The sequence below is a fragment of the Molothrus aeneus genome, chromosome 15 (assembly GCF_037042795.1).
Source record: "Molothrus aeneus isolate 106 chromosome 15, BPBGC_Maene_1.0, whole genome shotgun sequence".
Lineage (NCBI taxonomy): Eukaryota > Metazoa > Chordata > Aves > Passeriformes > Icteridae > Molothrus > Molothrus aeneus.
Window position 1 is genome coordinate 2,247,097 of NC_089660.1, and position 24,469 is coordinate 2,271,565.

Sequence of the window (24,469 nt, forward strand, 5' to 3'; positions counted from 1 at the left end):
AAGGATATAAAACTGGGCTGAAGTGTAAGGGAAATTATGACTTTAGGGCAGATTTTTTTTTGGCAGGGGAAACAAAATTCTGAAGTCCACAATGAACTATTTTCACACAAATCCAGTGTGTCACATCTCAGCATGTCAAAAACATGCTTTGGTGCTTGCAGCAGCCATGGTAGGACTGGTACCTCCAAAATCCAGTCTGAATGTTGTTGGAAATTTATGCAAAGACTGTAAAACCCACGGGAGAAGATGGGGAAATGGTGAAATCCCCATGCCATCCCCTAGGTGAGGGAGGTGTGGCAGTGCCTGTGTGTGGTGGGGGGAGGCTGTGGGGTTTAGGGCTCAGGCAAGCCCCTGGCAGGGAGGAATCACAACTCCAGGGATGGAGATGGGCTGGGAAATGCATCCCGGCAGCTCTGCAGAGGGGCTGCAGATGAGAATCACTGCAGGCCAGGAGAGCAGATGAGCGCTGCAGGTGTGGTGCAAGGTGTGCCCTGAGCTGTCCTGGGGGAGCTGATGGTGCTTGGCCACTGAGCTGTGTCCCTGCACAGACAGACACGGCCATAAATCCCATTTTGGGGAAGAAAACGTCCCTCAGTGGTGAAACGCTGCAGCTGCCTCTTTCAGAGCAATGCCATTAGTGGCGTAAAATATAATGAACCCTTTTTCCTTAACAAGAGGAAGGTAATGGCTGATGTTCTATGACCCACTTAGGGAGCTGTGCTCTCCTCCTCCCGTTAATGCATCACCCAGGAGGCCCCAGAGCTGCTGCTGCTGCTTGCCCGGAAAGCAACTGGGCTGAGCTGGCTCTGGGGCTGGCCAGAGATGGAAAATGAGCAGGGATGAGCAGGAGGAAGCTGTGTGAGGAGGTTTTTCTTTATTGCAGTCTTCTCTGGGGGAAGTTGGGTGTTTTCATTCTCTGGGAGAGCCCTGCAGAGAGGATGGGTGAGATTTGGGGTGGAAGCAGGGAAGAGGAGCAGGGGGGGAGCCACTGCTTTCACAGGGCTCTGTTCCAGCTCCTGTTGTACTGAAAAACGTGGCAATTTAAGATAAAGTGCAGGAGAAGCAGCAAAGGAATCAGAGCAAACTGGTAAGAGCAATGAGTTGCTAAATGAGACTTGGGACAACCATGGGATTGGCAAGGAGAGGGAGCAGAGGCCTGAAATGCCTTCTCATTGCTCCAGTTTATTCTCTTTGGCCTTTCCCGTGGTGTAGGATCTGCCTTCCTCCTGTCCAAGGGATTTTGGGGAAGTGTCAGGGGGGATTGATGGAGGAGTGGTGATGCTCTACCCCAAAGAGACTGGGTGGCCCACTGAGAATGCTGCTGCCCTGAGAAAGGCAACAAAATCCTTTCTCACTGCCTGCAGAATGATTTTAGTCCAACAAGGATCCTCTGCCTTCAGTCCTTTCCCCTCAGGCCTGCAGGAAGGATGGGAAAGGTGACTTTGCTGTGGCTCCAGCACCGGAGCTGTGTCCTGCTTTGGGTGGCAGGGCCAGAGGTGGGACAGACAGACGTCAGGCAGGGCCAGAGGTGGGACAGACAGACGTCAGGCTGCTGTGCCTCTGTTTCTGTGGCCAGCAGGACAGCAGGGTGGCCTGCTTGGCTCAGCACAGCCAGCTCGAGGTGGGCTTCCTTCCAAACGTGCTGGGAAATGAGCTGTGGGCCTTGTGTCTCCTCCTTCCAGCCCAGGGTGTTCTCTGGGATCATCCCCTCCTTTCAGAGGGCACAGAGACTTCTCCAGGCCACAAAATCCCAGGGATTTTGGCAAGGGGAAGTCACTTAGGTCATGGGATGCTGGAGCTGGGGAGTGGTACCACATGGGAATGGCATCCATGCAAAACCTGATATTTGAATAGCCCTTCCCTGGGCCCAGAAGCCATGGAGGGAGTGGTTTTCTCTCTGCTGTGTCTCACATGGTGCTGTTCAGTCTGGCCCATGATTAGTGGGCTGAAGGCTGCTGTGCTGGCACTGAGGCACTGCTGCTCAGTGCCTGGAAGGGCTTTGGGGCCAGCACTTGGGGCAGTGAGGAGCCACATCTGATCTCTGTGGTCACCCCGAGGCTCTGCTGCTGTGGTTTTGTCTCCAGGAGAGAAATGAGGGGAGGTTTGCTTTGCCCACGCTGCTGTCACGGGACTGCTGGGACAGCAAACACAGGGGAGGGGGAATTGCACAGAAATCTGGTTATAAATCTGCTCCAGCTCAGGCTGCAGCTCTGCTCCCTGATTTTAAACACTCCTTTTTTCCACTGCCCTCCCAGCCAGGCACTCTCACCCTGCAGGTCCCACTGTTGAAGATTTTTTGCAAGAGATTCCTTGAAGGGAAAGAAGCAGAGGGAATTTTACATCTCCTGCCATTCCACAGCAGCCTCCCAGCCCTGGTGTCTGTGCTTTTGCCTCCCTTGCTTCTCCCCCTGCTCCTTCCCAGGCTGCCATTGCCCAAAGGAGCATTTTTAGGCTGTGCTGGGGTGGCAGTGGGAGCCTGCCACGTGTAAAGTGCCCAGCCTTTCCCAAGGATGGCTGCTCCAGGCTGGGAAATGAAGCTGGGAGGCTGCATGGGCACCCTGGGGCTCCCAGCCTCTGGCACAGCATCTGCCCCAAAGGTGGAGCTGCCTGGGGCAGTCTCTGCTTATTCTCCTTTAGTTGAACTGCAGCAGAGGGGGTGCTGGGTGGGACAGGGGCTCTCTGGCTCTGCTGTGCTTGGCTGGGAACCCCTTGGGTGCCACTGGTGTCCCAGGAGTCCTCGCTGGGCTCCTGGCACAGTTTGGATGCTGCCAGCAGCAGTGTGTGTGTGTGTGTGTGTGTGTGTTTGCTCCTCAGGCTCTGATCCAGCTGCCCCCCTACATCTCCCAGTGTGAGGAGGTGCTGCAGTTCTTCGAGACACGGCCCGACGACCTGAGCCCCCCCAAAGAGTGAGTGGGTGGGTGTGCCACTGCTGGGGGGGCAAACTGGGAGGGGGAGAGACTGGGATGGTGGTGAGAGACAAACTGGGATGGTGGGGACACAAACTGGGATGGTGGTGAGAGACAAACTGGGATGGTGAGAGACAAACTGGGGTGGTGAGAGACAAACTGGGATGGTGAGAGACAAACTGGGATGGTGGTGAGATACAAACTGGGATGGTGGGGACACAAACTGGGATGGTGTGAGAGACAAACTGGGGTGGTGAGAGACAAACTGGGATGGTGAGAGACAAACTGGGATGGTGGGGACACAAACTGGGATGATGGTGAGATACAAACTGGGATGGTGGGAGACAAACTGGGATGGTGGTGAGATACAAACTGGGATGTGATGGGACACAGACTGGGATGTGGTGAGACACAAACTGGGATGTGATGGGACACAAACTGGGATGGTGGGAGACATGAACTGCCTTGGGCTTGCTGATACCCAGCACTCTGGTGCTCATGAGCAATTCCCTTGCGAGTCACAGGTCTGGGATTTGGAGACTTTGGTGCAGAGGCTCTGCAGCTCAGTGTGGACACTTTTCTCCAGTGGGGAAGTGGAAACACTTCTCTGTACCCCATGAAGTGTTGGTCTCTTCCTGAGCCTCTTTCTCCTTGCAAATACCACTCCAAGGAGCATGATCAGCCTGAAGAGCCTCACTTCACGCACTTGCACCAACCTCTGCCCCGTTGGAAGGGCACTTTCCCTCCCCATATCCACGAGCCTCATCCATTACAACACTCCAGAGCCTCTCCATGCAAACCCAGCAAGCTTTGCAGGGAACCTTACACAACTCAGTGTGGTTCTGAGTCCTGTGACTGTGAGCTGCTCTGGCCAGGAGCCACCCATCTCCCGCTGATCACGAGCAGCAGGAATCTGAGCAGCCTCCTCCATGTGCTGCTCTGCTGCTCTCCCTTCCCCTGCTGCCTGTGACAGGGCTCCTGAGCACTGCAGGAGCCTGATTGACTGTGAGGGGAAAGGCAATAAATTGATTTGACACCATTCTCTATTGGAAGGGTGTGGAGGTAGATTAAGGGATTTTGTTTTTCTCCCCTGAGCAGCAGCTGAGCCTGTCAGGTCACCAGCTCAGTACAGTGCTTGTGTGTTCTACATCTTCTCCCTGGGTTTTTGATTATTTTCATTCCCTCTTAATTCCCCCTTCCCCCATGCCTGCTTTCCTCCTTTGGCTCCTGTTTCTATTGGCTTGGCCTGTCATCATTTCTCCTGCAGCTCGTGGTCACTGATGAGATTGGTCTGAGAGCCCCAGAGCCCATTAACTAATTGCTTGCTGTCTCTGATGCTCTCATCTGTCCTGCCCAGCTATTGCTCACCACTTAACCTGCTGCTCCAGGGGTCATCCACCCCTCAGAGAGGGTCATCCACCCCTCAGAGAGGGTCATCCACCCCTCAGGGAAGGCTCAGCTCAAGGACAAGCAAGGGACACCAGGACAAGATGAGCTTGCAAGGACATCAGAGGGGGGGTATCAGAGTGTGGGGCTGTTTTGGGATGTCTGTGCAGGGATCTTTGAGCCCTGCATGAGGAGGAGGAGCTGCTCTGCAGTAGGAGTCAGGTCTTGGACCCACCTGCAGTGAGGGATTTTCAGCCACAGGGGATGGAAGGGCAGCTTTAGCCTTGTACCCTCTCTCCTCACCTTTATTTTGTTTTTTGGGCTGAGCCAGAAATGAGGCAGGGTGGGCACTGTGGCCAGAGCATTCAGGTGTGGGGAGACACCTTTGGGGCAGCCCTGGGAGCTGCTTGTGCTCCCAGCCCTCTGTCCTTGCAGCCATCAGTGCCAGTCCCCTGTCACCTCCCTGCTTTGGGTCTGAGACACAAGGGACCGCCCAGAGCCCAGTCCCAAATATGTTTTTATGGTGGGACAATCCACAGCGTCCTGGGTGCAGAATTCTGTGAGTTTGTGAGTTTTGGCTACTGCAGGGCAAGCAGGTGATGCTGAATCCAGTGGTGGTTGTGCTCCTTCCCTTCTCCCTCCCTCCATGGGGAATGTGCTCCTTCCCTTCTCCCTCTCTCCATGGGGAATGTGCTCCTTCCCTTTCTCTCCCTCTCTCCATGGGGAATGTGCTGCCTCCCTTTCTTCCTCTCTCCATGGGGAATGTGCTCCTTCCCTTCTCCCTCTCTCCATGGGGAATGTGCTCCTTCCCTTCTCCCTCTCTCCATGGGGAATGTGCTCCTTCCCTTCTCCCTCTCTCCATGGGGAATGTGCTCCTTCCCTTTCTCTCCCTCTCTCCATGGGGAATGTGCTCCTTCCCTTCTCCCTCCCTCCATGGGGAATGTGCTCCTTCCCTTTTTCTCCCTCTCTCCATGGGGAATGTGCTCCTTCCCTTCTCCCTCTCTCCATGGGGAATGTGCTCCTTCCCTTCTCCCTCTCTCCATGGGGAATGTGCTCCTTCCCTTCTCCCTCTCTCCATGGGGAATGTGCTCCTTCCCTTCTCCTGCTCTCCATGGGGAATGTGCTCCTTCCCTTTTCCCTCTCTCCATGGGGAATGTGCTCCTTCCCTTCTCCTGCTCTCCATGGGGAATGTGCTCCTTCCCTTTCTCTCCCTCTCCAGGAGGAGATCCAAGCTTGCAGCACACAGAGGGACCCAGTGGGTGCCCCTTGTCCCTTGGCCTCCATCAGCCAAACCCTGCAGCATCTCAAGGACATCCCCATTGTGTCCCCATCCCATTCCGAATGCCAGAGGGGTATTTATTAGCTACAATTCAAAATGCTAATTAATCCAAGTCCTTGACTCTGTCCTCTGGAGGGACTGGGAGCCCATTCCCAAGGCCTGGAGTGCTGCCAGCTCAGCACTAAGGAGATGGGAGCTGTGATAGACGGCTGGCCTGGATCAGACGTGACGGCGTGTCTGGGGCTGGCCCGGATGTCATCCCTCATCCAGCACAGAAACATTCTGCCCTGGGAATCTGAAAGGGAGCCAGGCCACGAACAGAGTGGGGGAAAGGAGAGGAAAAAAAAAAAAAAGGAAAAAATAAAAGGAAAAGATTTTTCTGCTGGGTGGCTGAAAGGTGGGGATGAGGGAGGGGAAAAGGAGTGGTCAGCCGCTCTCATGGAGCCCTCCTGCTCCCTGTCCCTTCCCTGGGCATCCCTGGCTGACACCTCTGCTCACCCCTGCCCACGAGGGTGGCAGCTGGTGGCCGTGGAGGGCACGTGCCTGTGAGTGGTGTTGGATCCACCCTGTGCTTGTTCTGTCTGGGTGCAGGTGAGGCTTCACCCAACTCACTGCACCCCAGGATGTCAAACCCTGCCAGGGCCACAGCTGGCTGCAGCCCTTGGAGCTCTGCTTGAACTGCAGCCCTTGGAATTATGATTTAAGTGCAGTCCTTGGAATTCTGGTTCAACTGCAGTCAGTCCTTGGAATTTTGGTTTTAACTGCAGTTTGTGAAATTCTGCTTTAACTGCAGCTCTTGGAGCTCTGGTTTAACTGTAAGTCATGGAATTCTGATTTAACTGTAGTTTGTGGAGCTCTGATTTAATTGCAGTTTGTGGAGCTTTGGTTTAACTGCAGTTCATGGAATCCTGGTTTAACTGCAGTCCTTGGAATTCTGGTTTTAAGTGCAGTTTGTGGAATTCTGATTTAACTGAGGTTCATGGAGCTCTGGTTTAACTGCAGTTCTTGGAGCTCTGGTTTAACTGTGTAAGTCGTGGAATTCTGATTTAACTGCAGTTCGTGGAATTCTGATTTAACTGCAGTTTATGGAACTCTGGTTTAACTGCAAAGGGTGAACTCAGTCCTTGGTTCTGGCAGTGTTTGGGAATGGAAAGAGGAGGTTGGACAGCCCAAGCCTTTCTCTCCAGGCCCCTGTGGTGCTGTTTTCCCCAGAGCTGGAGCTCCCTCTGGGCTGAGCCAGGGCTCTCCTGCTTTTCCTGCTCCCTTCAGCAGCTCCTGTGCTGCACAACACGAGCGGTGCTCAGCCCTTCCCACCCTCCCCCTGCTCTCCAAGGGAGAGGAAAAGGCTCAAACTCTGACTTTATTCCTCCTCCTTCCACCACTGCTCCCAGCTGGGCAGGATGTCACAGCCAGGAGGGGAGTGAGACAGGAATCTCAGCATTTGGTGGGGGGAAGAGGGAGGTGAAGCCCTCCCTCCATCCCCTCTTTTCCCCAAATTTTCCTGTGTCCTGGAGAGACAACATCAAACAGGAGAGCAGGGGGAGGTGGCAGGGCTTCTACTGGCAGTGAAAACTGGTGGCTTTTGTGATGTGGATCCCTGACTGGGATTACCCCAGTGCTTCCAGCTCACAGGGCTGCCCAGCGTGGGGCAGAATGAGGCTGAATCCAGAGGAATTTGTGAAGAGCGGTGAGGGAAGGAGGAGAAGAGAAATGCTTATGGAAAAAGAAACCTCTGGAAACTTAGCAATCCGGGGGATGTGGGATTTTTCTCCTCGGTGTTGGATGGATGCCCTGCAGCTTCAAAGAACAGAAGTCATCAAATTCCTGCTCCCCACGTCTCTCAGCAGGTCTGAGCAGCACAGGATGCTGAGGTGGGAGGGTGCTGTGTGCCCCCCTCAGCTCCCCCCCTGCCCTTTGCAGCTTTTAACCACAGCAGAGGTGCTGGAATAAGGCTGGGGAGGTCTGAGGGGCTGGGCATGGAGCCACTGCTGAGTCAAGGCATTCAGCTGCTCCCTCCTCCAGCTCACTTTCAGCTATCAGGGAGCCCAGGTTAACTCTGTAGAGAAGCAAGGCCCTAATAGTAATTAATAATTATTAACATTAATGACTAACTAGTTACCAGTATTACCAAGCAGTTACTTATTCACTGCCCACAGTTACAAGTGGGGTGTGCTGGGGTTGGGGCTGTCCTGGTGCTGTTCCCACCCCTGGCCATGAGAAACCTCTTCAATTAAAAGCTTCTTTCTCTGGGTTTTTTGGGGAGCTGAGCAGGCCCTCATGCATAAAACACTTACAAAAGTTGTTGCTCTGAACTTGGTCCCTGCTCTAGGATGCAGGGGCTGAAGGAAGCCACTCCAGGAGCTTCTGCTGGTGGAGCAGAGACCCATGAGGTGGTGGATGTTGCTTTGGATAAGGATTCCTGCTGGCTTGTGGCTTTGGGGTGGTGTCCTGCTCTGCAGACAGATCACAGCTTGTACACAGAGTTGTTTGTTCTGCATTTCTGCCGATCCCCACGTGCACATTCAGCAGGAGCTCAGGCTGGATCCCAGCTCCAGAACAGCCTCCTCCTTCCCTTTCTGCTGGGAGCTGGCTGTCCTGGCTGACAGCAGCAAACACCAATTTCTGCAGAGCCCTGCAGTGTGCCAGCTCCCTGGACAGGCTCTGGCTTTTCTGAGCTCCCAGGGCAGGTCCTGAGCCCGAGGGCTCAGCTTGGCCAGCTCTGCAGTGGCCCTGGAGTGTGGGCACAGGGGCTCCTTTCAGGGCTGCTGGAGCATTTGCTAAACATCACTTCTCCCAAACAAGGGCTCTCTTGTCCCCTGTTCCTTGCCTCCATAAATCTTGCAAACATCTCCAAGCTGGCTGAATGCTCAGGAGATGAAGCCCCTCCTGACAGCTATTTTGGTGCCATTACTGTGTTACAGCAGGACTTTTTTTTTTTTACAGGAGAGGTTGTTTTTTATGTGAGGGAGATGTTTTCTTGGAATGCTGACCTCAGATCCGTCCTGTTTGATGTGGCTCCTGTGCGGGTTTGCAGCAGCTGCAGTTGTTTTCCTTCTCTTGGTGCTCCAGTCCTTCACCTATTCCACCGGCAGGGCCAGTGCTGAGGTCCCCAAAGCCACATTTGGGGGCACTTTTCTCCTGTGAGTCCCACTGCAAGGTGGCTTTTTCTGTGTGACAACCTCAGGGCCACTTCCCTGCAGCTCTGGGACCTGCCTGGCCCAGCAGCCACCAAATGTGCCTTAGGAAAGAGTTTATACACTCAAGCCAGCTTGTAACAGCTCTTCTTTAGACCTGGCTTTAGAATTAATGACTCTTAATTAACATTTCTTGCCTGAATTATGACCCTCTAAGTCCATGAAGAATTTCAGTGTCCCCAGCATCCTGCACTGAGTAGTTTAACAGTTGTCTTACAGGTTGTTGAAAAGCAGCCTCTTTGTATTTGCTTTTAATTTATTTTTAAAGTCTGCTCACTTTGCTCAACCTCTGTGCTCCCCATCTCACTCCTTCCCACCCCTGGATCCTCAGGGATGCTGCCTAGAGAAGATGCTTGAGAAACTTGACTCTCTTTTCCTGAAAAAATCGTGGCATGTGGGTTATTGAGTGTGCTAAGAGTTCTCCATGTGTCAGAGTTTCCTTTCAGGGGATTGTGAGGTTCTTGAAGGACACTGAGCTGAGCCCACTGAGGCTGTGGTGTTGGCTCAGAGCTTTAAGTGAGGCTCCAGTCACACAGCAGCCTTTGCCTTCAGCATTCTGGGAAGCAGCTGGAGAAGCATTCCTGGCTTTTTCCACCTCTGTGGCGCTGGTTTGTGTCCCCCTGTCCCAGCTGGGCATTGGTGCTTTGTAACTGTGCCATGGCTGCTGGGGGCTGGAGCTGAATGGGATTTAAAGTGGAAGGCAGAGGGGTTTTTCCTCCCCTTCTGCTGGAGCCATCAGTTTCCAGGGAGCTCTTTGCATGTGAGCTCTGCTCTGCCCTTCTCTGCTCCACGGGGATCTGAGGAGGAGGAGGAGGAGGAGGAGGAGATGCTGCCAGGAGTTTATTGCTGTTTCCTGTCTTGTCTGAGCTCCTGTCCCCTCTGAGGTGCTTGGGCCAGGGCTGCTGCTCTTCAGCCCTGCAGCTCTTTGTGTCCCTGCCAGGAACATCCCAGCAGCAGAGTGGAATTGCAGCTCCTCGCTTGCCCCCTCACTCAGAGAGAGCAGCCAGGGAAGGGAAGCAGGGGATGAGTTACAGTGATGGGTTTAGCAGAAGGCAGGGCAGAAACTCCAGTTATTCCCATCACCACCTGCTGGTCTCCAGCCTGCTCATCTGGCCTTGCTTTGCCTCCCTTCCCTGTTCCCTGTGGAACCTCTGAACTGGGGCAGATTTAATGGGGATTATTAATTAACTCTGATTTAGCTCTGCAGTGCTGCCTCTGTTGGGAAATCTTTGGGATGCTCTGTCCCAGATTCCCCTGCTGGTCTCTGCACCTGGGACATGGTGCTCAGGTCTCTGCACAGTCTGTGGTCTCTGAACTCAACAGGCTCCAGTTTCTGTAGCAATGTCCTCTTTGTTTCCACTCCATCTTGGCTGCATTTTATTTCATTTTATTGACACTTGCATGGATGAGTGCCCAAGGGGGTACCAAGTGCCTCGGTGGAAGTTGCAAGGCCAGGCCAGCAGCCAAGCTCAGCCTGGGAAGGACAAAACATTGAATTATGAAGTGAAAGGAGGGGGGCAGGGGCTGTTTGCAGGTGGGTGATGCCCATGGAGACAGTGCTGGGTGAGGAGGGTCAGTGGCCCCACCAGGCCAGCGCTGTGTGCGCTCCTGGGTGGGTTGGTCACTCAGCCAGCGCCCCAACTGTCCCCTCACTCTGCTGACACTCTTCCTTCTCTCTTTCAGGGAGCCCATTGGGAAGAAGAGGTCTGGTAAGGACTCCTTTCCTCTCTGCTGCTGCTGCTTACACCAACTCCTGCTCCCACCCACGGGCCAGCTCTCCTGCTGTGGGGCAAGGTCCCACCCCATGGCCCATATCCATCCCATATCCCTGGGGCTCTGTGGGGCTCCCAGCCCCATGGCCCCCATCCCATCTCCCCTGACCCTGGGTGGGTCAGATGCCCACAGCTCCCAGCACTGCCCTGGAGGTGCTGTGAGCACTACTGGACCCCCAGTCCACCCCCTCCCTGCCTCATGCCTTGTCTCCCATCCTTTTGTTCCTCATCAGGGATTATCCAGAGAACGGCCTCTTTCCTGCACAGAGGTACTAACAGCTGCTCCTGCCCTGCTCTGCTCTGCCTTTCTCGGGGGACACCTGCTCAGCTGGGGGGGCAGGAAGCTTCTCACCCTTGCCAGAAGCTGTCACATCCATCCCCCGTGCCTTTCTGTGGTGGCTGCTGGACACGGGGTGGTGGCACAGGGGCTGGGCTTGGCTCTTGGTGCAGCTCCACGGGCAGGGGACGTGCCCCAGGGCCTGCTGAGGGTCTGCAGGGTTGGGGGTGAAATATTTCAGGAGTTCAGGGGAATGTCTGAGCTGCCTGGGGGGCAGTGTGGGGCTGGGAGTCTCGTGGTGCAGCTGGATGTTCTCCTTCACCATGGCACCAGCTGGGAGCCTTGGGAAGGGGCTGGGGTCTGGGATGCTCTGCCCTTGCTCCTCAGGAGAGGGGGACATCTCTGAAACACCCCCTTGTTGGTGTGGTTTAGGGTTATTTGAGCTTCCCAAAAAGAGCAGGAGACAGGAGTGGAAGAGCCTTTGGTCCATGGGTTAAGGAGGCGTCTTTCAGCTCCTGGAGCTGCAGAAGGTATAAAAATAATGTGAAATTCTTTGGGAAAGAAGGTCTGAGCTTTGGCTGCGTGGAGATCCTGCTGAAATCAGTGGTGGGAAGGATTTTGGCCAGAGAACTGGCACTGCCATCGCCTGTGTGAGCAAACCCCCTTGTGGGTGAGTGGGATCCTCTTGCAGGAGGGGGGACAGGCACAGGAGGGACTCAAAGATTCCATTCCCTTTTCCAGTGGAGCTGCAGCTCATCCCTCCTTCAGGAGCTGATGTTTTCACTGAGGCTGGGGGTAGGATGTGGTGGTGTTTGCAGGGGTCCCAGGACGAGGGGAGAGATGAGAATCTTGACTCCATGTTTCACGAGGCTGATTTATTATTTTATGATAAATATTATATTAAAAGAAAATGATATATTAAAACTGTATTAAAAGAATAGAAGAAAGGATTTATCAGAAGGGTAGCAGGGAATAGAAAGGAATGATAATAAAATCTTGTGACTGACCAGAGAGTCCGAGACAGCTGGGCTGTGATTGGCCATCAATTAGAAACAACCACATGAGCCCAATCACAGATGCACCTGTTGCATTCCACAGCAGCAGTAATTATTGTTTACATTTCATTTCTGAGGCCTCTCAGCTTCTCAGGAGAAAAATCCTAGCAAAAGGATTTTTCATAAAAGATATCTGTGACAGTAGGATGCAGGTGGGAAGCTCTGGTGTGGTTGGGGCTCCTGGGTTTGATCTGTTCTCGTGGGCTGAGTGCTCTCCTGTGGGGCTCACAGGGTTTTAACCTGTTCAAACCTTTGACAGCATTTTCTGCTCAATCTCTGACTGCTCTCTGTCCAAGCAAGACATTGGGATGGACATTTTAAACCCTCATGAGCCATTTGCCAGCACAGCCTGGCTCTGTTCTGGAGTGCTGGGGACAAGAGAAGGAGAGGCCTCTCTAGGGTTGAGAAGAGGAAGAACATTTCTGCTGCATAACTCAGTTCAATGAGGGCAAAATTCAATTTAAGGGCGCTGCCTGTTAGAGAAGCAGGAGTTCTCCACTGAGAAGGAAGAGTTTGGATAACATCCAAGCTCTGGCAGGGCAGGATGTGCTGTTCTGGCCCTGGCAGCAGCCAGCAGGGAAAGGTGTTTGCTCTCAGTAACCTTACACAGGGTTGATGCCTCGTGCCAGACATGTTCAGATTCATCTCACTGCCTTGCATTTCCTGGCAGCAGAAACAGAATTTGGTTCAGCTGCTGTCACCCCAACTCCTTCTACACCTTGAGGAAATCCCTGGTGGCTCATTGGGTCTTCAGGCCAGGCCTGCTTTGAGGTAGCAAATGTGCAGCAAGGCACAAAAAACACTCCTTCAATCCAGGGTGTCCCTGAGGAGGGGTCATCCAACAGCTGCTAACAAACAACAATCACGAGGATTGTCCAAAAGGCAATTTCCCAATTGCCTGAGGGGGGGGTGAGCTGCTCTTGAGTAGTGCTGGGAAGAGCTCTGAGGTGCTGGCAGTGCAGGCTGGGTTTGGAAATGGGATTTGAGCAAACACTGGGATGCAGAGTGGGTTAAAGTGCTGCTCCTGTGGTGACCACGAGACTCAGATGACACTTGGGGTTTCGAGGAGGGCCTGGTGTGTGTGAGCACTGGAAATCAAATCTGCTTTCTTTGCTTAGCTTTTTGTACAGCACTTGGAATCCCGCCTGGCTGAGCCTGAGGCGTGGGCTCTGCACAGCTTGCAGGGGGTGGATTATCCCAGACTTTGGGGCTCTGCCTTGGCCCTGATTTAGGTTTGTCTAAAAGCAGCCATGCCATCAGTCCCCTGATTGTTGGAGCGTTTCTGTTCCCTCTGCCTCTCGCAGAAAGCACAGATGGAGAGCATGGCTTGGTGCAGGCGAGCCTGAAACTGCCTCCAGAGTTTATATTTGGCTGGAGCTGCCCAAGGAGGCTGGCAGAGACCTCAAATGCCCCTTTGCCAGTTCGGTTTTCGCTGGGTTTTTTGTGCCTACGTCCCTTTTGCTGTGCTGGGGAATGTCCCTGCAGTGTTTGGGCTGAGGAGAGGCAGGGAAGGAGCCTCAGGGGAGCTGCCCGAAGCCCCACTGCTGGATGGTATTTCCATGTGATTGTTTTCCACATTCTGGAAGAATCCCTGGGGAGATGAGAGGGTTTGCAAAGAATTCAGCAGAGCCTTCAGGGCCCATTTCAGTGAGAGCAGGAGGAAGGCCCATCCCCCTTGCAGTGCTGATCATCCCAAACCCCTCAGGGCTGGGAGAAGAGGGGCTGCCCTGATCTGACCCACACAGGCAGGGGAGGAAGGGACTTCATCCAAACAATGACATTATTGGCAGATGCATTAGGCCAAGGCTGGAGTGTACAACAGCCTTCAAACCCAAATGCCTGTGCCCCTAATTCAGTGCTGAGCTCTTTGTTTCCCTCTGGGAGCACCAGTGGCCAAGCTCTGTCAGGAGTTCCTCACTTTTGGCATGAGGGAAAGGAAAGGAAAAAGGGAAAGGAGAAAAAGGAAAGGAAAGGAAAGGAAAGGAAAGGAAAGGAAAGGAAAGGAAAGGAAAGGAAAGGAAAGGAAAGGAAAAAGGGAAAGGAGAAAGGAAAGGAAAGGAAAAAGGGAAAGGAGAAAGGAAAGGAAAGGAAAGGAAAGGAAAAAGGGAAAGGAGAAAGGAAAGGAAAGGAAAAAGGGAAAGGAGAAAGGAAAGGAAAGGAAAGGAAAGGAAAGGAAAGGAAAGGAAAGGAAAGGAAAGGAAAGGAAAGGAAAGGAAAAAGGGAAAGGAGAAAGGAAAGGAAAGGAAAAGATCACAAGCACCCCCATATCTGTGAGATTTCCTGCTGGGTTGGTACATCTCAACCCTTGGGTGAAAGGCCAAGTTTCTGGCCAAACAAAACCTGCAAGGATTTTTGTGCTGGCTGAGGGTGAGGTCACTGCTGGGAGCAGCCCTGGGTCAGCTCTGGGCCTGCATCCAGGGTGAGCATCGCTTCTGGCAGCCCAGCCCAAGGCCTCAGTGGTCCCTTGGCTCAGTGGATTCCCCTTCTCTAGGCCACATTTATGTCATTGTCCCAGCTGAGGATGCCCAGCTCCTGCCTGAGCTGCCTGCACACCCCTCTCTGGGGGTTCCTCCTCCCCTCCCCAGCTCAGAGCTTTGGTGCTGTCTCCCACCTCCCTGGGCAGCCTTACACTGGTGCTATTTTGAGGAACCCAGGTCTGGCTGTGCTCAGGATGCTTTGCTCCCTCCAGGGAGTGTTTTTGTGGTTGAGGATGATTAGGGCAGGTGAAATGCTCCCGGAATTAACGCCTACCTCTTCCTCCAAGCTCGGTTTACCACTTCTCTTCTGGTTTAATGGGCACATTGGAGGATCCAGAATTGGCTGCTGAAACTGCAAATAGCCTCGGAGGCACGGGTGTAATTACAGGAGGGAGGCAGAAAGGGGAGTACTTATCTCTTCCTGCAGTTGTTATTTTTCTCTCAAGGGTTGGGTAGATCCTCAGATCCCTTTAAGCACAAACCTTTAATTGAGCTGCTAGAAGAGATAGTCCCAGCATCCCCCATTCACTTTGAGGGCTATTTTGAGCTCTGCCTGCTGCCCCACCTTTGGGTTTTGGGGTGTAGGAAGCTTTCCTGGGCAGGAACAGATCCTCTGCACTGGCCAGCTCACCTGGAGCTCTGCAGGGTGCTGTTTATGGGCACAGACCATTTCCTTCCTTTTCCTTGAAATAACACTGCCCTGCAGACACGTGCTTCATTGCAGCCTTGGTTGTGGTCTGGCATTCTCAGGAGCAGCTGGGAGAGGTTGTGAACAGGAGAACTTCTCCAGGAGGCAGCAGAACATCCTGGCAGTCCTGAGGACCTGCTAGATCTTGTCCTTCAGGATGAGGATGGCACCTTAGCACACATCTTTCCTCTCAACCCCTCCTCATACCTCTCAATTTGTCTTTACAAACTCTACTTTTTAACCACCTGGAACATTTGAAACACCCCCTCCTGACTTTTCCAGGTCTCTGCACCAGGTGTGGCAGGTAAAAACAGAGAATAAAGTAGACAAGGAGAGTTCATATTAGCCCAGTAATCTTTGTAGATGGATCCTGATAGCCAAGGTCTCCCATCCTTCTCTTCCAGTGGGAAGTCCAGATCTCTGGGGCATTAGAGATCAATTCAAAAGATCAATTAAAAAATACTCCAATGACCTCAAGTAACCCCTGTGACCTCAAGTAACCCCCGGATCAATTAAAAAATACTCTAATGACCTCCAGTAACCCCAGATGAACTAAAACAATGCCTAGCAGGGACTCCAATGACCTCTAGTAATCCCAAATGACCTCAAGTAACCCACATCAGGGCCTCCAATCACCTCACACAACATTCACCAATAGTGGTTGAATAAAATGCACCTGCTCATCTTTCCCCCTTAGCAAAAGAGCATTTGAACAACTGTTCTCCCCTTGGCATAAAATTCAAATCAGACAGAGAAGTGTCTGCTAGGAAACACAATTCTGGGTCCAGCAGGAGCTCCAGGTACAACAGCAGATCCTGACACCCCTAACAATCCCTTTCTAAAGGTCTTTTTCACAAATGGCACAATCATTCCCTCCCTGTCACTGTCCTGGTGGCCTCCCCCCTTTCCTTTGCTCCTGGGGTTCCCTTCTCTTCATCCCATCAGGGGCTGTAAAACTGTGCCATGATCCTTGCCTGTACCTTTACCTTTTCTTATCCCAGTGCAGCGGAGTCCTGGACGAGGTTTTGTTGAGACTTTTGTGCTTTTTGGAGGTTTTTGGAGGCAGACAGGGAAGTGCTGTGGTGCTCTGGGTACCTGAGTGCCCCGTGCCTGTTTCATGGGGGATGTAAGTGCAGGAATGCCTGGCTGGACACTGGGCACTGGCAGTCTCCTGCCAAGCCCTGGTGCTCCATGGGCTCCCTGGCATGTGGGCAAAGGGCAGCTGTGCTCTGTGTGGGGGACACTCATGTTTGTGGGGTGGTGGCAGGTGTGAGTGGGGAGTTGTGCTGCAGCAGGCAGTGCCAGGCTGGGGGGATGCATATCCAGACTCTGCCCTAAATGAAATGGTGCTGAAAGCACAAACTGGGCACCAGGCTGGCCTCGCTCCCCTCCGGTGACAGCAGGGCTGGCAGTGCTCCGTGTGACCTCAGTGTCCGGGATGTGTGTGGGACATCCCGGTGTCCTGCCCTATCCCACAGTGCTCCCAGTGTCCCAGTTATCCCACCGTGTTCCCGGTGATCCCACAGTCTTCCTGGTGTCCCGCCCTATCTGCCCTGTTCCCGGTGTCCCGGTGATCCTCCAGTGCTCCCGGTGTTCCGGTTATCCCATGTTATTATCCTGGCGTCCCGGTTGTCCTGCAGTTCTCCCATTATCCCAGTTTTATCCCACAGTTGTCCCAGTGTCCTGGTTATCCCCCAGTTATCCTGGTTTATCCCACAGTTCTCCCAATGTCCCAGTTATCCCACAGTTCTCCCAGTGTCTCAGTTATTCCACGGTTATTCCGGCTTATCTCACAGTTGTCCCGGTGATTCTACTCTGCTCCCGGTGTCCCGGTTATCCCACGGTTATCCCGGTGTCCTGGTGATCCCATGGTTATCCTGGTGTCCCAGTGGTCCCATGGTTATCCCGGTGTCCCGGCTGTCCCATGGTTATCCCGGTGTCCCGGTGGTCCCATGGTTATCCCGGTGTCCCGGTGATCCCATGGTTATCCCGCTGTCCCGGTTATCCCATGGTTATCCCGGTGTCCCGGTGGTCCCATGGTTATCCCGGTGTCCCGGTGATCCCATGGTTATCCCGGTGTCCCGGTGATCCCACGTTTTCCCGGCTTATCCCGCAGTGCCCCCTGCCGCCGGTCCAGCTCCGTTCCCCGGCTCTCGCTCCCCACAGCATCGCTTTGTTCCCGCCGTGTTCTGCCCCCTCTGCTCCTCCTCGGGGTATTTTCCCCCATTTTTTTTGCCAGGACACTGGGATGTGCAGCTGGGCAGGGAGCAGAGCAGACCGAGGGGCTGAGCACAGTGGGGCTGGGAGTTCAGGGGATGTGCCCTGTCCTACAAACACCTCCATCCTACAAACCCTTCCCATCTGGGGCTCCTCAGCCCAGCAGAACCCGCTGCAGGCTCTGTGTCTGGGGCAGCCAATGTGCTCAGGGGAGTCACCAAAACCCCAGGGAGATCCAGGCTGCCGTGAGCTCCTGTGCTGGTGAAGGTTGCTTGGATGGCTCTGGTGGGCTGCTGCAGGTCTCACCTGGCTGTCCCCACCTCACCTGGCTGCTGGTTTGATCTCTGTCCCCCTCACTCTGCCCAAAGCTCTGGCTCCCCCCTCTCACGCCGGGTCCCCAGGGTGTCCTGGAGCTGCTGGGTGGCGGTGGCCGTGCCCTGGGGACAGTGCTGACCTGGCACACGGGTCGGTTTTGTCCCCTTCCCTGTGCAGGAGCTGACTGTGCCTCGGCCGAGCCCCTGGTGCTGGAGCAGTATGTCGTGGTGGCCGACTACCAGAAGCAGGAGAGCTCGGAGATCAGCCTGTGCGTGGGCCAGGTGGTGGATATCATTGAGAAGAATGAATCAGGTACAGGGAGCTGGGCTCTGCACAGGCTGCTGGGGCTGCACGGGAGCAGCCCTGGGCTGTCAGTGTTCTCCTGAGGCAGAACAGCCCCCAGGCATGCTGAGGTGGGGTGTGCAGGAAGCAGCTCTGCTCTGTCAGTGTGGATGAGCCTGCAGGGCTCTCTCTCAGGGCTGATTTCCCCGGTGCCGTCCCCCTTCCTCAGTCTTGGTGCTTCTTGGAGCTGGAAAACTTGGCTGAAGTGTGCTGCGGACAAAAGCCATGCCTGGGCTTGGCAGGCTGGGTTTAGTGAGTGACAGAGGGGGACACTCTCGTGGTGGCCATGAAAGGCCCCTTGGTGTATTCACAATTCCTGTGGGCAGCAGCCGAGCTCTTCGCTTGCTTCCAAACTTCAACTCGCTCTTAACCTCTGCACAGGGACTGAGCCATGGCATGGAGAATTTATTCCCTGCAAAGGGACTGAGCCATGGCATGGAGAATTTATTCCCTGCACAGGGACTGAGCCATGGCATGGAGAATTTATTCCCTGAAGCTTACAGATGTTGCCTGTTGGGGGGAGTTAAATGAAAATAGATTTTAGCAGCTCTGGAGACCTGCTTGCCAGAGGATCAGTTGCACCAGCAGCTCTGTTTGAGAACGAGAGAAATAAAAGCAACCCTGAAGCAAATGAAACGATTAGCACAGCCAGCTCAAAAGCTGTGGAAAATCATTTATTTATCAAAGGTCAGCCCTGCTTTTCCCTCCCATGCAGGTAGCTGATTCCCTCCCTGACAATCTGGTTGTCTTTCTAAATGACTCACTGGGGGGGTTCTGAGGGTGACACTCAGTCTTTATTTCCCCCCCCTAAAGACACAAATTGTGCTTTTAATAACGAGCAGCAAGCATTGGTTTTGATTGGACACACAGGGGGGCCCAGAATTGCTTGTGGTCTCTCTGGAGCTGGCTGGGCTTCCACTGGGAGAGCTGATGTTTTAAATCCTGCATTTGCTCGTGGCTTTTCAGTTCTGCTGTTTCCACAAATGTAGAGAAGGCGAGCGCAGCAGGGCTCAGCCATCGATTCACACACAGGGTATTCATCTCTGCTAATTAGCCCAGGCTTGCTGACCCACACTGAGGGAGAATGAACCATGAAGGGGCAGAAAAAACCAAAAGCAAATGCAGTGGCTGGAGCCATTCAGCTCTCAGAGCCTCTCCTGGTTTTCCTGGGGAGGGAATTGTACTTTTAGATGTCACTCAGCTGCAGTTCTCCTGTGCTTGGCTCTGTTGCTTTGGGGTCACCCCAGCTTCCCATGGAGATGCAAGAAAGGGGTCACAGCCCCCCAGGCACGTGGTTTGGAGGGAGGGAGGGAGTTTTGGCTGGTGTGAGCCCTTGGCTGAGCCTCCTGCTGTTTTCTCCTCAGGCTGGTGGTTTGTGAGCACGCTGGAGGAGCAAGGCTGGGTGCCAGCCACCTGCCTGGAGGCCCAGGATGGAGTCCAGGATGAGTTCTCAATGCAGCCTGATGAAGGTAAGAAGCTGCTGGAGGCATCTGCCCCAGCTTCCTCTGCTGGAGGCACTGCCTCACCCTCCCTAAGCGGGGCAGAGCACGAGCCTGGGAGAGGCAAACCCCAGGAACGAAACCTGGGAAAAGGGACAAAACCCCAGGAATGGTCCTGCAGCAGGAGTGGGGCAGCTGGACACTGGTGCTGCATCCACTGGCCTCTCTGCTCCTCCACAGAGGTGCCAATGCTCACCCCAGTGCCTCCCTTCAGCCCAGGGAGCTATTTCACCTGCCCTGGAGGAGGAGCAAAGCCCAGGTCCTTGGACAGTGCATGTGCAGGACAAAGAGCACACAGTGTGGGAAAGGCAAGGTTCCAGCCTGTCCTTGGAGCAAATCCCAGGTGTCCCTGGATAACAGATCCTTGCCAGTGCCTCTGTGTGCCCAGGGCAGAGCAGAGCTGGCCCAGCCCCTCGTCTGGGGGGCTCAGCCTGGGGAGGGCTCCAGGCCAGCAGAGTCTCTGTGTCAGCCCTGTCTCCTCCTGGACATGAAGTGCCACCTCCTCACGTCCTCTCTTGTCCTTCTCGTGCTCTCCCCATGCTGCTCCCAGTGCCATGGAGGTACTGGTCTCTGCCCAGGCACCTTGGCCGCCGCCGGACCCTCGGGGACTTGTACACCCCTGGATGGGCTCAAGGTGGAGCACACAGAGCCTTTCTTGGCTGCCCCTGTGTTGTGCTTGGAGCCTTGTGTGCATGTTGGTTTGCTGTGCATGCCCACCCCTGCTCCTCAGCCTTCCCTTGCCTTGTGCATGTCCCTCTCCTCTCTCAGCTCTTCCCTCTCATGTTTTGGGCTCAGAAATTGCAGTTCCTGCTTTCCCCCAGCACACATGTGCAGAATTCTCCCAGCTGCTGCCTCAGTTCCTGCAGTAACCTGGGTTGGTGCCTCAGGGTGGGGTCAGGAGGAGAAGGTCCTGCTGGATGTGACAGGACATTCTCTGCTTGGTCTCCTCTGCATGAAGGGGGTGGAAAATCAGTCCCTTCCAGAGCTGTGCCACTCCCAGAAGACAAATCCAGGAAACCTGCATGGTGGGGATGTAGGGATGTCAGAGGGGTGAATTTTGGAGGGAGATTTTTCCCCGAATGGTGTTCACCCTGTTGTGAAGGCACTGTGTAAGCACAGGCAATTGTTTCCCTCTGTTTCTTCCAGAGAGGAAGCTGAGGGAGGGGGAGGATGGATGGACCCATTTGTCTGACATGGCTGCATGGCTTTTAGGATGTTTCTCCTTCCTCCTGAAGGGAAGAACATTCACATTCCTGCTTAACATCCTTTGTTCTGGTGGACGTGACTTCAGGTTCTTCTCCAGGCTCCCCACATGGCTTTGACCAATGTCCTGGGGGTTAAATGGTGATGTTCCTGCAGATCTGCTGCTCTGGAGCACTTTGAGGGCACCTCTGTGTCAATGGGGTTGTCTCCTCATGCCTGTGGGATTTCTCTCCCCTTTCAGAGGATGGTTCCTCTTTAAAGACTCTGAGAATGAAATTTGAGCTGAAATGAATGCATGGAAGAGGTTCTGTGTTGAGCTGTGAAAAGTCTTTAGTCCTAAGGGAGAGGAGAAACTGTTTCAGAGAACTTCTTGGGCCAGAGCAGCTCACCAAGGTTTACATTTCCAAATACATTTCACTGTCATTTCCCTTTGAGTGGTCGTGTATCTCTGTATGTTTGCACCTAAATTACAAGAATTATCATTTTATAAAGCACTTCATAGCCATTTGTCAGCTGAGGCCAGGTTCCCATCAAACAGCTCCTCAGTGAAGCTGCTCTTTCTTTCCACCAGAGGAGAAGTACACAGTGATTTATCCCTACACTGCAAGAGACCAGGATGAGATGAACCTGGACAAAGGGGCCGTGGTGGTGGTGACCCAGAAGAACCTGGAGGGCTGGTGGAAAATCAGGTACTGTCCCAGGCACTGCAGCTGGGGCTGTGGGATGTCCATTCCCAAGGCAAGTCTGTGAGCTGGGGAGGGCAGAGTTCCAGAACTCATTTCTCTCCACCCTGACAGATTTGATGTTCAAGCACAGCTTTGGCTGAAAATCTTTGAGCTGCCCAGATTTCCTGTGCTGGGAGGTGGCTGTGTCCTCCAGCAGGGCTTTAGTGGGTGTCACATCCTGCTGATGGGGAAACCCAGGGATGTCCCAGGGCTGGCTGCATCCCCTGGCTCTGTTGGAGGCTCCTGCAGGGAATGGCCAGGTCTGGGCCAGCTCTGCTGTGTGCCAGAGGCTCCAGCCCATCCCCAGCTGAGGTTTGTTTTCTGCTGGAAGCTCATTTTCTCTTCTCTGTGGTGGAGCAAACGGCCAGGCTTGCTCAGGGTGGGAGGACACACTGCAATTTTCATAACCTCACACTGAACCTGTGCTCCTGGCAGCAGCACAGCCCCAGAAACACATCCACTGACGTGTGAGGCACAGGAGAGCTGCCACAGGAGCTCAAAAGGCAATTACAGACTCCGTAGTTGGTGCCATCTGAACGAGGTGGCTGCAGCCCAGCCAGCAGGGAGGGTCTGGCATGGCAGGGGCACTGTGCATGTGGTTTTCAGTCAGGTCACAGGGCTGGTTTCTCTCCTAAACAGATTTAGAGCAGGGAAGGGATCCAGGCTGCCAGCAGGGAGAGGGCTTGTGCTCTCTCCAAGACCAGGTACATCAATCCCAGCAGCAGCCCTCGTGTTTTTCCCTCTGCTTTCCCTGCCAGAGCTCTTCACTCCTGAACCGGTGCCATTGCTGAGGTGAAAACTGGGCTTCACAGCACTCCCATTGCTTGGCCCTGGCTGGGGCCAGCTTGTGTGGGAGCATTAGCCATGAGGGAGCTCTGCTGGTGCCATGGAGAGCCTGGCAAGCTCCTGTTGCCCAGAGCTGCCAAGGTGTGTGCTGAGCTCTGGGCTCACGTCCTCGGCGTGTCCCAGGGGCTCTGTGCAGTGACCCTGCTGTCCTTGTCCCCACAGGTACCAGGGCCAGGAGGGCTGGGCCCCTGCCTCCTACCTCAGGAAGGGCAATGGAGATGGGTTCCCACCCAAGCTGGGCTCGGGCTCCTCGGCTCACTCCGGTGCCCTGGATCTGGATGGCATCTCCAGGCAGCAGCTGCTGGCCAGCAGGGACAAGGACGGGCTGGGGGGCCAGAGGGACAGCAGGCTGGAGAGCCGGGCCCTGCCCAGCGCCGACATCCGCCGCAGTGAGTGCTGGGCAGGGCAGGTGGGGCCAACATGGCCTCAGGTGGGCTCCAACACGGCCTTGAGTGGGCTCAAACATGGCCTCAGGTGGGCTCGAAACATGGCCTCAGGTGGGCTCCAAACATGGCCTCAGGTGGGCTCCAAACATGGCCTTGAGTGGGCTCCAAACACAGCCTCAGGTGGGCTCCAAACATGGCCTCAGGTGGGCTCCAACATGGCCTCAGGTGGGCCTGAAACACAGCTTCAGGTGGGCTCCAAACACGGCCTCAGGTGGGCTCCAAACACGGCCTTGAGTGGGCTCCAAACAGAGCCTCAGATGGACTCAAACATGGCCTTGAGTGGGCTCAAACAGAGCCTCAGATGGGCTCAAACATGGCCTTAGGTGGGGTCAAACATGGCCTCAGGTGGGCTCCAAACAGCTCCTCCCTCCCAGGCTGGGGATCCTCTCCCAGGCTCCAGGATCAGCTGGAGATGTTCTCCTCTCAGAAACTGGGGCACCTAAAGGGAGCCTGCCAGGAAAATTGAGAGGATGTTTTACAGGACAAGGGAGAATGTCTTCAAACTGGCAGAGAGCAGGTTTAGATGGGATATTGGGAAGAAATCCTTCCCTGTCAGGGTGGTGAGGGTCTGGCACAGGGTGCTCAGAGCAGCTGTGGCTGCCTCTGATCCCTGGCAGTGCCCAAGGCCAGGTTGGACAGGGATAATGAAAGGTGTCCCTGCCCATGACAGGAGGTGGAATGGGATGAGCTTTGAGGTCTTTTCAAACCCAGGCAATTCCATGATTCTGGGATTCTGTGATCTTAACCCCTCTGCAGGCTAGGTCCTCTGGGTCAGTCCTGCAATGCAAAATTTCACATGGTCACCTCAGCTGCATTTCCCAGGAGAACCTGAAAGCTGGGATACCCTTGAGACCTGGGGGACCTGTGCCACTCAGGGTTCTGGGCTGATGGGTTCTGGGCTGATGGGTTCCTCAGGTTCCTTTCCCTGGGACAGGTTTAGTCCTTGCCTTTCTGTTCTGTCTCTCACTTGTCTTTCATGAACATGTGCTTAAAAGCCAGAAACTCAACAGCATCTGGAATTCTTCCTCCACAGAGTCACCAAAGATGAGGCAGAGGCCACCTCCTCGCCGAGACCTCACTATAGTAAGTGCCAGCTGGTGTGGGAGGGCAGCAGTGGCACAGGGGAGCACTGCAAGGAGCTCTGGTGGCTGGTTGGGATCTTGTCCCCGTGCCTGGATGTGGTGTCACACCTCCTGTACAAACACACTGATGACTTTTCTGTTTTCCTGTCCCAGCCCCGTGGTCTGAACCTGCCTAAGCCTCCTGTCCCCCCTCAAGTGGAAGAGGAATATTACACCATTGCTGACTTCCAGACCACCATCCCTGATGGCATCAGCTTCCAGGCAGGGATGAAAGTAGAGGTGAGACTGTCACCTTCCCTTCACACACTGTCACTGTCACTTCAGGGCAGTGCTCCTGGCTGCCATTGCCCTGGCACCTTTTGGGCAGGGCTCCCCTTCCAGGCCAGGGAGAGCTGCTCCCCATGGTGCTCTGGGTGCAAACCAGGCATGGTTTTGTCTCTGTTAGCATTCCAGACTCTGAGAGTGGCATAAAAACCTGTAGGAGCTCAAGAGACTCTGGCCCCACACAGTTCTTGGTGGCCTCCTGTCCCCCAAGTGTGAGTGCTCTGTTTGAGCAAATGGAAAATAAACCCACACCACGAATGGCATTGCAGATGGAGTTTTTCCTCTTAGTTAGGCAAGGTGTAAAGTTAAAAGCCCTTCCAAATTCCTAGCACACCCTCTTTGCTGGCAGAACCCCTCCTGCAGATGGGATTTTGCTTTCTCCATGTGCAGATGTGATTTACGCCTCTCTAAGAGGATTTTTCCTTCAGGGCTGCCC

General features: G+C 54.3%; 1 protein-coding gene across 2 annotated transcripts in view; it reads left to right on the plus strand.

Annotated features, from left to right (window-relative positions):
- SH3PXD2B (SH3 and PX domains 2B) overlaps nt 1–24,469 on the plus strand; it is a 70,715-nt gene that overhangs the window by 41,544 nt on the left and 4,702 nt on the right. Inside the window, exons 5-13 of one of the 2 annotated variants that reach the window (XM_066560444.1) lie at nt 2,815–2,906; nt 10,449–10,474; nt 17,744–17,878; nt 19,273–19,377; nt 19,958–20,041; nt 21,182–21,299; nt 22,344–22,570; nt 23,661–23,710; nt 23,863–23,988. In XM_066560444.1, coding sequence (XP_066416541.1) covers nt 2,815–2,906; nt 10,449–10,474; nt 17,744–17,878; nt 19,273–19,377; nt 19,958–20,041; nt 21,182–21,299; nt 22,344–22,570; nt 23,661–23,710; nt 23,863–23,988 — 963 coding nt within the window. The remainder of the gene's footprint in view (nt 1–2,814; nt 2,907–10,448; nt 10,475–17,743; nt 17,879–19,272; nt 19,378–19,957; nt 20,042–21,181; nt 21,300–22,343; nt 22,571–23,660; nt 23,711–23,862; nt 23,989–24,469) is intronic. The other variant, XM_066560445.1, reaches the window with a different exon arrangement.